This window comes from Tyto alba, unplaced genomic scaffold (genome assembly GCF_018691265.1).
Source record: "Tyto alba isolate M040663 unplaced genomic scaffold, T.alba_DEE_v4.0 Super-Scaffold_14, whole genome shotgun sequence".
Lineage (NCBI taxonomy): Eukaryota > Metazoa > Chordata > Aves > Strigiformes > Tytonidae > Tyto > Tyto alba.
In genome coordinates, this window is record NW_024881276.1 from 17,876,522 (window position 1) to 17,891,016 (window position 14,495).

At 35.7% G+C, this 14,495-nt stretch overlaps 1 protein-coding gene across 1 annotated transcript in view; it reads left to right on the forward strand.

Moving 5' to 3' along the window:
• The window catches only part of IL1RAPL1 (interleukin 1 receptor accessory protein like 1), a 348,244-nt gene that overhangs the window by 59,857 nt on the left and 273,892 nt on the right, over positions 1–14,495 (forward strand). The window contains exons 3-4 of the mRNA XM_033010049.2: positions 10,840–11,026; positions 13,049–13,202. Coding sequence (XP_032865940.1) covers positions 10,840–11,026; positions 13,049–13,202 — 341 coding nt within the window. The remainder of the gene's footprint in view (positions 1–10,839; positions 11,027–13,048; positions 13,203–14,495) is intronic.

Here is a 14,495-nt window from a genome sequence, read left to right on the forward strand (position 1 = left end):
TAATCCATATTGTACTCACCCTATATACTCTGAGCAGTACTGTGTTTTTTTTTGATTGATTCCTATCCCTTTTAACCGTCTCTAACATTTTTACTTGCAATCCATATGTAAGTGCTGTTCTCTGAAGGAGTTCACATACCAAAAATTTTAACAGAAAGTTTTGAAAACCAGGCTTTACTCTCAGTGAAAAGCATATAGGTGTAGTATTAATATTCTTTAAAAATGTTTATATGATAACTTCCTTAAATCACTTACTATCTCTGATTAGTTTTACAATGACTGGAATCTGTAATATACCCATATAACTGATTTATACATACTGATTTATATATAACTGATTTAGACACATAGAGTATAAATATATCACAGAATCATAGAATGGTTTAGGTTGGAAGGGATATTAAAGATCATCTAGTTCCAATCCCCCTGCCCACAGGCAGGGACACCTCCCACTAGACCAGGTTGCTCAAAGCCCCGTCCAGCCTGGCCTTGAACCCTTCCAGGGAGGGGGCAGCCACAGCTGCTCTGGGCAACCTGTGTCAGTGTCACACCACCCTGACAGTGAAGAATTTCTTCCTAACATCTAATCTAAGCCTACCCGCTTTCCATTTAAAACCATTACCCCTGGTCTTATCAGTACACTCCCTGATAAAGAGTCCATCCCCATCTTTCCTGTAGGTCCCCTTTAAGTACTGGAAGGCCACTATAAGATCTCCCTGGACCCTTCTCTTTTTCAGGCTGAACAATCCCAACTCTCTCAGCCTGTCTTCATAAGGGAAGTGTTCCAGGCCCCTGATCATCTTCCTGGCCCTCCTCTGGACTCGCTGCAACAGGTCCATGTCCTTCTTATTTTGGGGGCCCCAGAGATGAATGCAGTACTCCAGGTGGGATCTCATGAGCCTGAAGTAGAGGGGGAGAATCACCTCCTTCAACTTGCTGGCCACACTTCTCTTCATGCAACCCAGGACACAGTTGGCTTTCTGGGCTGCAAGTGCACATTGCTGTCTCATAGTCAGTTTTCCATCCACTAACACCACCAAGTCCTTCTCTGCAGAGCTGCTCTCAATCCAGTCATTGCCCAGCCTGTATTTGTGCTTGGGGTTGACCTGACCCATGGGCAGGACCTTGTACTTGGCCTTGTTGAACTTCATGAGTTTTGCACGGGCTCACCTCTCAAGCCTGTCCAGGTCCTTCTGGATGACATCCCTTCTCTCCAGCATCTCAACCACACCACACAGCTTGGTGTCATTGGCAAACTTGCTGAGGATGCACTCAATCCCACTGTCTGTGTCACCAACAAAGATGATAAACATCACTGGTCCCAATACTGACCGCTGATGAATGTCGCTCATTACTGGTTTCCACTTGGACTTTGAGCCTTTGACCACAACTATTTGTGTGTGACCACCCAGCAAATTCCTTATCCACTGAGTGGTCCATTTGTCAAATCCGTGCCTCTCCAATTCAGAGACAAGGATGTCATGTGGGACAGTGTCAAATGCTTTCCACAAGTCCAGGTAGATGACATCAGTTGCTCTTCCCTTATCCACCAGTACTGTAACCCCATCATAGAAGGCCACCAAATTTGTCATTCATGATTTATCCTTACTGAAGCCATGTTGGCTGTCACCAATCACCTCCTTATCTTCCATGTGCCCTGTCACATATGTAATATGAATAGATGTTGTAAGCATATGGGAGTTTTATTTTAAACTTATCTGAAAGAAAGCTTTAACTTCAAATAAAATATATTCTGATATATATTCCTATACTGTAGGAGTAGAGAGTTACAATATAGGAATATTTAGATATTACTGTATTGTAGAAATATGGATTTTTTTGTTGTTGTTTTTAATTTATCATAAAGGAAACTTTAATTTTAAAGAAAATGTTTTATGGGGAAATTAGTTAATTTTATGGAATTTTGCATTCCATGTAATTGCCAGTACAAGTTCTTAATTAAGATTATTGTCACAATTTTGTTCAAGTATTTTGTACTAAGAAAGTGAGGTTTCATTAAAAAGTGGAAATAGATGTCAGATTGATTTCAGCTCTCAGAAAGGGATAAGTTTCACTTAGACTTTAAGAAAAGACAAAGATCATACAGAAAAGTCAATAACATGAAAGTGTACACATATGTATTTTTTTCTAGCTTAATCATAAAAGAAGCTTTAAGGCATTATAAGGATAAGAAAATTCAATTTCCTTTCTAAAGGTTAATTTTGTATTTCATTTTTATTGTCCAGAATATCAATAAAAGGCCTTTCACATCAGTCAGTAGTGCTCTCTAACACAAATAAAGCATTATTCTAATACAGTTAGACTTTGACATTCTTTTTTGGCAGGGCTGGAGAGGAGAAGGGGAAAGCTGGGATGGCAGCATGTGCCACATGTCAGAAGATGAAATGGGAAGGTTTTGACTTCTGAGGAAGGAAGTGAGCGCTAAAACTGAACAATATTTTCTGGTGTGACTAATTCAAACATATTAAAACAAGTATCTTGCAGAGCATTGATATTTAAATAGTCCTGGAGGCTTGTGTGCAGTGGGTTATTTCATAGTATCATGCATATAATTAGGTGACCCTTGAGGGAAGAAATCAGTGCTTATGTAATTCAATTGAGGTCAAAAGCAGTTTTCAAACCATGTTGGCCCCCTGAGATGTGAAAGCAGGAGATAATTTCTAAGGCGCAGAGTAAAATTCCAGCCGGCTTCTGTCCATCTCCCTCCACTTTTCTTCTCTCTTCCCCCGCTCCTGCAGCACTGCCCCAGCACTTGCAGCTCTGTTGGCTGTGAAAGCTTTGTGGAAAAGGCAATCTGTGCTTTCAGTTATCAGAGCCAGAGAGTGTGGGAGCCAGCTATCCCAGAGTTTGGGGGAAAAAATAAAAAAAAGACCCAACAAAAGCGAACTTGCATAAAAAGTTTGAAAACTGCTGTCCTGAACAAATGGTCCAGAATCCACAGACTGCTGGGGCATCAGACCCAGCCACCAAGGGGACCTCCCTGTGCATCAGCAATTCTGGCTGCAGTAGGGAATGGCAGCTTTCCTCCCTTGCCATGCTGCCCAAGGCCTCAGGTGTGTCCTCAAAGAACCCCACTGCTATCTAAAGGCTTTCAGATTTTTTATGTGGAAGTTTTAAAGCTCACAAAGAGCCTTTGGAACCACTGGCCAAGAGCGCAAGTAGCTTATCAATAACATGTTTTTGTTTTTCTCTTGAATGAATGCTTTTTTCTCCAGCTTTCAGGCATCCAAATAAGTCTAACAGAAATTACTTGGACTGAAAAAGGACCAAATGGCATCTACAAAAACATGAAAAAACTAATTAATGAAGTCAACAAAAGTTTTCCCCTGATGTTGGATAGACCAGTTATAGAAAACAGATATTGACATCAGTAACTAAGTTTACTTATTAAAATTTAAAATACTGTGAAGAAAAGACATATCTCAGACATTCTTTTTTAATGACTGGTCTAGGAGGAATTGGAAATAAAGTTACTTTCCCAACTCAGCTTGTATGATGAGAGGAAACATAAAAAAGATTTTTTTCCTTCTTGTTTGTTCTGCAGTTTGTTTACCCTCATAAATAGTATAATACTGTAACATAACTCAGTACAAACAACTGATCTCTATTAATGCAAAGCTTGCAATTTTTCTAGTAATGCTACTGACAGGGTAAAAAATTTAATTTGCTGTCACAGTGTACACTGAAAGAACATGTCTGCTCTGCCGCCAGTTAGCTTCTTGATAAGTCATCATGTTTAATATACCCTGCAAAAATCCAGTGTCATGAGAGGCCACGTACTACAAGTATTACTTCCTTTGAAAATGAAAGAGAAATAAAGGGTATGAAGAGGAATGCAAAGACTTAAGACTGATGTCTTAAATGAAAAACATTTTTAGAGGTCTGTCTGCATTTGCGGGTATCATTATTGTACGATGGTTCCATTACAACTTACTTAAAACTGCAGAAAGGTGTTGTTGTGCTTAATGGTCAATGCCAGGATGAACACAGGTCTGTTTGCCATGTTCATTCCTCCTTCAAATGTTGCCTTTGTGTACTAGATGAAGATAGTCTTATCCTGAACACCTTTGATGAGAGGAACTGCTTCTTCATACAGAAAACAAATTGGCTGCACTCTTCAATGAAAGAAAACAGGAGCTGGGTTAAAATTTCCTCTTCAGGGGAGTGGTGAGGACTTTCCAAAGGGCACTTCTTTCTAGTCCCAAAGACAGTATGTCTTCTGTATAAGTTATATTCTATACTCCTCTGGATTAACCTGCTGATGAAACGCATGCATGGCAAAGCACCAGAGTGGACAAGTAATGGATAGAGTCCCAGTTTCCCTCCTGTCATGAATAGGGATATTAAGAGATGCTGCCTGGGGAGTAATGAGCTGTATAAATCCACTGCTGAATTCTCTGTGGTAAGGCTGAAGAGGAGATTGACAATTACCAGGTTTTATTCATTGCCGGAAAAAAAGCAGAGTTTCATAAGAGTAACCCATCTGGCCCATTTTAGAGCTCTATTTTATAAAGAAATTATGCTTTATGTGCCCAATTTTCTAAGCATTTCCTTTAAATGTAGAAGTCAATATTGTAACTGCTGAAGTTTATAGAAACTGTTCTTGCTCTGTGTGTGTTCTCTTGTCTGTTTTCCCCCTCGTGTCTCCTCTTCCTTCTCCTGTTCTTTTCTCTCTGACAGATTATCAGCTAATTTAATTTATTTTTCAGATAAATTTGATTTAAATGGATATGTTGTCCTAAATAAAAATCCCCAAACAGCTTCTTGCTTCCTGTTTCTGTATTTTATATGGTTTAGATCTCATTTTTTTTTAGTGCTTGAAAATCTATTGAATTAAATAGGTAAATTAAAAGCTTCACTTATCAGTAGGAAAAGTTTTAGCTAATTTTACACTTCTGAACATTTGTGACTGGACAGATTAGGGAACAAGTAACTGAGAATCTTGTCTTCTTATTACCCTGTTCAGAAAAAAAAAAAAAAAAAAAAAGGCAAACAAAAGAACCCCCCCCAAAGTATCATGTGATAAGTGAGTTAAAGCACAGTTAGTTAGCCAATACAGGTTACTTACTGTCATTTTTCCAAAGCAACCACATCATGTCAGATAGACAGGCTGAGAATAGACAAAATCTGAGATTAGACATCATGAGGAAAGAAAAACTTTTTTTAACATTAAGAATCTTAGTTTTTGACTCTGCCTGCCCTACAAGGTCTTGACTGCTGCAACACAAATCTGTAAATCAGTAGATGGTCAGTATTGCTGCTTCAGGCTTTTTTAAATTTAATAATCCTCCACAAATGTACCAAGTCAGACAGAATTAGTGTTAGGATATATTCCTGTGTGTATGGAAAACTTATTAATAATATTGTAACATTGAATGTAGATTAATTTTGATGAAATAGAACTGTTACTGCTTTAAATATAACTGCATTGGTAACATAGTATAGGCATCACTAGTCAGTGGCAATTAATGGGAAGAAAACTATTAGTAATGTGTTCTTAGCAATTACTAGTATTCTGTGATGATTGTCTTCAATATCTATATCTATCAAAAATTAAATAAATTTCATTCAGATTACCTGTTTTTTCTTCTGTTCCTAGACACAGAAGTTAGCAACTTGGTTAAATCTCTAGTGCATTAACAACTATTAAACATTGAACATTATGCTGACTGTGAGACTTCTAGTAAATTTGTCACCTCCCCTTTTTATTTAGCTTGTTTTTATATAGAAATTACAATGGCTTTTTGTTTTGTATGTGCTACATATTATAAACTATTATACACAAAATTGAGTATAACAGTCAGAATTAAAATATGTGTGTCTTTTTTTTTTTTTTTCTTTCCTAATGTAATCATTCATTGTATTTTCATGTTGTGCAGAGGTATTGACACTTTTGTACTGGAATAACTGATACCACATTGGACTATGTGCAATAATGCTAAAAAAAAGTCTGGAGTAACATACTGTTTCAAAACCACCAAGATTTTTGATGCTATTGCCTATGAATTTCTCATCTGTGCCTGTGTGTATTTTTTATTTGGTTTTGATATTTTGTTTGGTATGATGATAGGGAAAGTAGAAACAGGTGTTTTTATGGTGGCAGGCCTACGAAGGTATTAATTTCAAAATGATGGTAGAACTACTGCAACCCTCAGTGCTGATCAGTGTTTATTTTTAAGAGTTATTTTAGACCTTCCTTAAGTATATATATGAGTAAGACAATATAATTGAAACATCTTATATGAAGGTCAAAAAAGTCTTGGAGATATTTGACATGGTAGAATTTAGAAATACTGGAATAATTTCCTTTCCTGATTTTTCTTGTGATGATGCTGCCCCCCAGATGGTATCCGTAAGAGAGTAAAAAATATGTCCATCCATCCCACATCCAATGTTGTAGGATTCTATCTCTTCCAGTGGCATGGAAAACTCAGCAGCCTAGAAAAAAGGTAACATATGAAGGTGATATGCAGAGTATCCCTGATTGTATATGTTCAGTGGGTTCACACACAACACAAAAATGCAAAGCAAAGCCAAACAAAAAAGCATAAATGTCTTTTATATACTGCTCTCTTTTTATTTTTAACCTAGAAGTATGTTTACTATTGTCTATCCAGAATCTCAGAAGACTGCAAATAAACATTGATCTTACTTTAGAAGCTATTAACTTCAGTCATGAATTAAGAAGTGTCTTGAGGGTGTTGCTATAACTTCTGGGTCACTGTCTGGAGAAGGAAGAGATTTTGGAATGTGTCTGTGGTTGTGATTATTTAACCTACATTTTCCTACTTTTCATCAGGATCTCCTCTTTACTCAACTGTGCTTTTGTTTTCATTGCAACACTTTTCCATATTTATGCTCTTCCACAAACTTAACCATGTTCTTTTAGTTCTCTACATAGAACTTTTCCACTCTTGACTCTGTCACGTTTCTTTCCATCACAGGGTCTGAATATTGAGGTATCTCATATAACAGGTATCCTATATGAATGTAGATCTATGACAGTTGCATATCACTTAACATGAAGGTGAAATAGGTACTGATGAAGTGGTGAGGTGAATGTCATTTCAAGCAGAGAAAAGGGTAAAAAGCAGAAGTCTTTTCTTATTTAAACATTCTTGTTAGTCAGTGTTCTATATGCTTTCACAAGGCTGCTGTACAACTAAAAGTTTAAATAATATCAGATAAGAAAAGGTGATCCATTGATTCAAGGGAACTGTGGGAAGCTGAGTTTTAGACCAAGTACTCCTGGGAAACAGAAGTCATGAAGAATTTAAGCCATTTATACACTTTTCTGTCCTATCATTATCACAGGATTCAGTCACACATCCGTTGCTACCGGGCTCTAAAGTTTTAAGGATGATAAATGGCTACAAAAGTAAAAGACCTCTAATAGAATCAATATATTTAGAAGTCATGATTGCTATATTGTTTTCACTTTAACACTTATAGACCAGTAGTGTATAAATGATGATAAGGGTGAAGGTGACTGCATGGATCCATGTCAAGCACTGTGGAAGCCTCTGTCATACCATATGAAGTAATTTCTGTTCATCAGTGACAGCACATGGATGAATATTTTCCTAGTCCTAATAAGCAACTTAGTCTTGTAGACAAGAAAGAGGAAATACATAGAGTTCTAGTAAGCTTTCTACATTGTATTCATATCCCATGTGATTTTTCATTGCCTGAATTTTACTTAAATAGCTATTGTAGATTTGAGGTTTTAGATTGGTACTGCTTAGAAGTGCAGCTGCCTGGTGATAAAGGTCCACAGGTTGGACTGCACTGGAGAACAAAAGGATAAAAACTGTCTGTAGCATTTGCTCTTAATGAATGTAACATTGGGTTTCCATTGGGTTATAAAATCAAGCACACAACATAGGTTTGTTGGTTTGTTTGTTTTATCTGGTGCCTCCAGTAAGAGACATATGGAAAATGTTCTTAGTTCTAACACAGAAACATTTTTTGCCCTCTGCAGTATATGCATGGTTGCTGGAGGGTTCTGCTGCCTGCTAATTTTTTTGCTAGGTGAGGGGCTCCACATCTGCTGTATCCATCATGCTCCAGCTGTAATCAGCAAACTCACCTCCTCTTTCTGCTTCTTCATTCCCACATGGGGGCTGTTTAATTTTCTTTGTCTTTTTCTGTTCTGTGAGCCCATCAGCTTGGTTTCCTTTGCTCATACTGTTTGTGTTGCTCTGCCTTTTATATCATTCTTTTTGAGTTTTTTTTTCATCCCAACAGTCTTGGTTTCTGACACAGAATACAAGATAAGTCAGATTGACAGTGCAGTTAGTATTTAAGGTCGCAATAAGAAAGTCTGTGTCACCAGGGGGCATCCGGGTCCTTAGGCTCTTTTGATGATACTTTAGGCTTTTGAAGGAAAATTATGTTAGGGAACTCAGTTGACAAAGTATCTATCCAAAACGTTTCAGTACCTTATATCTGACAGTTTAGAACATAATTACCTTAAAGCCCAGTCAATATGTGCTTCTGTCTGGAGGGGACTTATATCAATATGACTCAAATCACAGACACATGCAACTGATCCATTAAATAACAACATCCTCTTCAAACATTCTGAGTTATTTCCAAAAGACCTTTCTTACTGAGCAGGAAGCCTAAACTGCATCTGATAAAGGATCTGTCGTTGCAATGGAAACTTGGATGTGCCTCAGAAGGAATTCTAGCTCTGGTAATTGACATTGCCACTGTTGCAGAACAAAGATCTTAGTAGACTAAAACATAAATCAGAATTTTGGCCATTCACTCTGAATACTGAAGGAAAACAAACAAACAACAAAAAAAAAAAAACATATGGCAATTTTACTTAGCTTTCTTCTTCGGAGAATGGGATGGCAGTTAAGTGTTTTTTGTGTTAGTGTGTGTTTTTTTTTTTTTTTTTTTCCCTCTCCCAGCTCCTTCTATAAATTCTTAAATCTTGAAATTCAGTAACGTGAATGCATGGAAAGGAATAAAAGAGAATATTTAAATGTGTAAACTGAGCCAATACCTCCCTATGTATTGCTCCCTGTCATCCAATAATGGAATCCTCTCACCTAGTTAGTGTACTCTTGACCGTCAGAGCTTGATGGATTGTTTAGACCCTCTCCTTATTTCCAAGAGATAGGTCTTTCAAGAACAGAGAAGAAGAATTTTACTAATTTGGAAAAACTGACTTGAGGGACTTTTTATGATGTTTTCAAGCCACATAATAAATAAATATTCCAAGTAGCACCTTAATGGAGGAATAATGTAATGTACAGTAATGAAAATGTGTTCTTTAAAACACTAGATGATTTTAAATTACATGTACAGGTAACAATGGTAATCAGCTTTTAAAAGCAGTAAGAGTGATCCATATTCACTGGATACATTCTTTGCTTTGAATAAAGTTTCAACAAATTTATTTGCTTTATACAGCCAGATTCTCAAACAGGGTAATACATTATACTTACAACTTCATTATAAGGGAGTAACTTTGTTTTTGTTTTCCTTACAAGTCCATGAATTAACTGGATAGCTAAGGGTCATTCCGTTTCAGAATCTACATTTCTACAAATATTCTCTAATGTGATAGTTGCTTAGATATCTTCCATTTCAATATTTTCTCTAGAAAATTGGACTATGTAGTTCTTTGAATTAAGTTCCTCTTATTCTTTGTCCTTAAGCATTTCTGTCCCCTCCTTTTGAAAAGACAAGAAACAGATATTAAGAAATCTAAAGAGAATGAGAAAATGTAGCCATCTTTGAGATTCTGTCATGTCCAACACATGAGACTGTTGTAAATCAGCAATCAGCTCATAGAGTCTGAGAATGGAGATAACAAAATTAATGTTTCCTCAGCGCTCTCTGCAGGATCCTCTTTTAGCAGATCAGGGGTTAAATGCATTTATAAAACAGGAGGAGAGAAATCTTGCATTGTCAGAGTGTGTTCCTGGGAAGTACTCAGCTTTACACACTCATTTGCTGCCCACCTGGAAACTCAAATAAAATAAAATAAAAAAAAAAAAAAAAAATCAAGTAATTTTGTCTTTCAGCCTAATTAAAGTGTATAGTGAAATGTGGAAGACAGAAAATGTTCCCTAGTCTCTGGCTGCCTGGCATATCAACATCCAGAGGCAGAGGAAGTAACAATTTTCAGAAGAAAGCCTAAACTGATTCAGCCTGTGGGTAATGCAGAAGCAACATTTTGTCCTGGAAGTAAGGGGATTGAAGGCTACAGTAAACAAATTAGCAGTCCATTAGGTTAAAACATCCTTTATTCTATAACTGGAAGGGTCAAAAGACTCATTTTAATTAAAAGCTGCAAAAAAAGTTACCGCTTCCACTTTAAAGCATGCTCAGATCTGATTAATAGGTGGCTGGTGGGATGGTGCTCAAGTTCCAATTTGGCATTTGCCTGTGGTACTACAACGTGATCTGTTCACCATTGAGAGCTGTCATAATGGTGTCTGTCAGCAAGTTGGTTGTCTGGTTTCACTGGTAAATACGTGGAGCTTTTATTGTGTACTTTGGGGAAAATTGTTCTCAAATACACAGTAAGGACAGTAATGTTAGGAGGAGTTTGATGAAAGAGAATGATAAACTTTTAGTCATAGAGTAAGGCCAACCATCACCTTCTAAACATTGTAGTTAGTGGCTGAGAAAGAAGAAAAATTATCATGACCAGCTATAAAATACACACAAAATACAATGTCTGATTTTCACTCTTTTGCTTGTGATTAAAATAATGACTTAAAACCAATGTAATGTAAACTGGCATTTACTACTTTTACATATTAGACTTTTATTTCTATTTTTATTTCATTACAGAAACTCAACTTACTGTATGAAAGTGTCCATTTCGCTGACGGTGGGTGAAAATGACACTGGACTCTGCTACAATTCAAAGATGAAATATTTTGAAAAAGCTGAACTTAGCAAAAGCAAGGAAATCTCATGTCCTGAAATTGAGGATTTTTTATTTCCATTTAGGGAGCCTGAAATTCTGTGGTATAAGGTAAGGAATGAAAAAGATTTTCAACTTCAACAATATCTTATGCAATGTTCTTATGATTTTCATTATCTAAATATGATATGAAGCTTGGATTACTTTAAAATGTGTTAAGAACAGACAAGAGAATCAAGGATAGAAAAGAATGAACTAAGTGAGAGAGAAATTTGAATGCTTCTTTTGATAAACTTCAGAGCTGGTACTTTCTTAATATCCATTCATGGATATCACAAAGAATTGGCAGCTTTCTCCTAACAAGAGGGCTAAAAAACCAAAAAAAGTGTTACCAGTCTGGACTGGTTTGATATCCTAAGGTAAAGCTATGTGAGCTGCTTATAAAGCAACTGCTTGTGCTATTCCAGGCTAAAGAGTGTGTTTCTAGAAACTCAGACATAAAGTCTATTTGGAAAAATATAAATAGGATAGCTATGCATGCTATTATCTGAATGAATGGCTTAATTTTGCAGCATAACATTCAGCAAAGACTTCCAAAACTTTGGTCTTTACATATTAGCTGTTACTTACAAATATCATTTCACTGTTTTTATTAATAACTTTATTTCAATATTATGTACTGATTTCTAGATCATTATGTAAGGGGTAAATTCTTGCAAATAGTGCTGCCTGTGGGCAGCACACTAGAACTTCCATGAGCAGCAGCTTGAGTTCTGGGTTTCTTACCATCTGCAGGAAATACTTAGTAATTAAGTACTGTAATGCACATAATTTAAAGTCCCCAAACAGTTCAATAAATCTGAAATTTAGATTTTGTGTATTTTGTCTACACACGTGACTGTATATATAGGAAGTTCTAGTTTAAGTATGTGCTGGTTTGCATTCTAATTATTTTTTTAAAGTCTGATAGCTTACCTGATAACATAAATTCTTTTAAATATGGTACACAAGACTATGCTATCTCATAAGCAAAAACTTGTGACATAGAAGGAGTCTGGCTGAATTAACTAACAGCATGTCTAAGGTAAGAGGTATGTGACCAATTAATTGCTTATAGTCATCTTGGATTTTGTGTTTAAAATACAAAATATACCTGATGTTTTAGAAAATTTAAAACTCTATCTGGCTTCTTGAACAAAAGCTCAAAAGACTGGCTTTTTAAGAGTCATTGACAGTATTTGTGAGTGAACTCAAACAACCTCTTTAACATTTTCTAAAAAGCCCTTACTATATAAACAATGATTATGCTAAGATAAACAAGCAAAATATTTGGTGACAGTCAATTAAAAGACATTTTTCTTATGAAAACCACCATTCCCTTTTTCTAATAGCTTATAAATATATTAGTTTGCAATAAAAAAAAAAATTAGAAAACCTAGAAGCAATCAAAATGTTCAAAGATATTTTAAATAGTACCTAGATTAATCAGGTGAAAAGTTAAACATTTTAGGGACCTAGAAAACATGCATGCAAAAATGTATATTCTCTCTTATAGCATAAAGAGTAGTGTTTTGGTCATAATAATTGAAATACCAACTAATTTTTTGTTAATGCAAAACTCACCTTTTACTAAGAGTTCAGTGAACTTTGATTCTAAGATAGTTTGGAAAGAAATACATAACTTATCCTTATTTCTCCTTATTCTCATCTTCTGTTTTTCTACATTTTTTAACTATTTTTTTTAATAGATTTTTTTTAAAAAAATAAATTCTCCCCTGCAACCTGTAGCTACAAGTAATATAACAGGCATGGATCACAGATGTAAGTGTAATCGCTAATAAGTAAATGAAATAAGAGCCCCTCAGCAAACTAATGTCAAAAGAAAACAATCAAAGGAATCAACTCCTTTTTCTTGTCAGAGGGCAGATATGAAGCCAGCTGATAAAATTCTTCAGTCTTTTTTCTTTTTAATCAACACTTAACTGAATAGTATTTTAGATACTTAGTGTATGCAAAGTTCATACCTAGCCTGGGCTCTTGTCTAACTGCCTTGGCTTTAAGCAGCATTATTAACAGTGATATAATTTAAGTGTAAGAACAGAGTCACTGAAGTGTTATATTATCTTTAAACAGGAATGCAAGTCAAAGACATGGAGATCAAGTATTGTGTTTAAAAAGGACACTCTTGTCATTCGGGAAGTTAGAGAGGATGACATTGGAAATTACACTTGTGAGTTAAAATATGGATTCTTTGTTGTCAGAAGAACTACGGAATTAACAGTTACAGGTAATTACAGACTCTTGCTATCTCTTACATTTAGAAGAAACATTGAATACTGTGATTTGAGTTGTGCATATTTGAGTCATTATACCTACATAAACTACGTTTAAACAAAACTTTGCTGTGTGTCTAGATATGAACGATTGATACATTAAAGCTGTCCTGAATACTTCACAGTAGTATGTATAACATTTTGAACAAGTCTGAGTTTTGGTATATTGCAAAAGCTTGTGGGTAGGTCTTGTTTTGGAATGGCAAATGTGGCCTAGGAACAGGTAACTTCAGCAAGCACTACCTCTAACAGAAAATAAGATGATTATGTCTATCATACTTCTTCATGTGGCTAAATGCCTTGGGACATAAGTATAGCTGTACATACAACCCAATAGCAGCAGCTCTAGCCCAGTGAGACCATTGCAACTCAGTGACAGGTATGTAAGGGGTAGTGTTTGAGCAGCACATGACTGAAGGATGGTATCAGTCTTCCTCTGTAATTCTCTCACAGCTTTATGTAGTTTATAGCTCAAGAACTTCCTGATCTCAATCACCATGTGTCATGGTTACCAACTAACCTGTTTTCCATTTGTCTGATTACTTTTTTAATCCCTTTATTCTTGGCTTCAAAAACATTTTGAAGTATCAAGATCCACAGAGTAATTATGTAACATAAATAAACTCTATAATTTAGCAAACAGCAAATGAAGAACATGCATTTAATATAATCTGCATTTAAAATTACCTATCAATATGTAAAATCCATCATAAATGATAACAAAATATATACTGCAATAGTACTGTCCACAGAGACAGAACAGTATGAATTTTCAGTTAAATTAATTAAATCATTAAATTTTCAGTTCCTCACCAGACCTCTAACATCTGTTTTAAGAACATGTAAAGCATATAGCTGGGCATATACCTAGAGTAGAATGTTAGCCTCTAGAATTATAGGATAACATTGGAAGACAGGAGTACATCATGATCTCTGTAATGCAGTGTAGTTCCACAATATATTCCCTAAAAGAATGCAGAAACAGGATTTTCCTGTTAAACTGAAGGTGAACTAGGTCCGTATGGCTGACAAAGATGCTTGCATATATAAGTTCTTGCACCTACAAAATACCTAATAAACCGAGGAACAAATACTGGAGAAGGAGTTTTGTGGGATTTTCTTGTTCCCTTTTAGTATCTAATATATAAATATATTGTGCACTGACAATTAGTAACAACACTTATGTTTTGTGTTAGACTGAATTTCAGCAGTTTCCTTTTATGGTGAAAAGTTTGCTTTCTATTTTG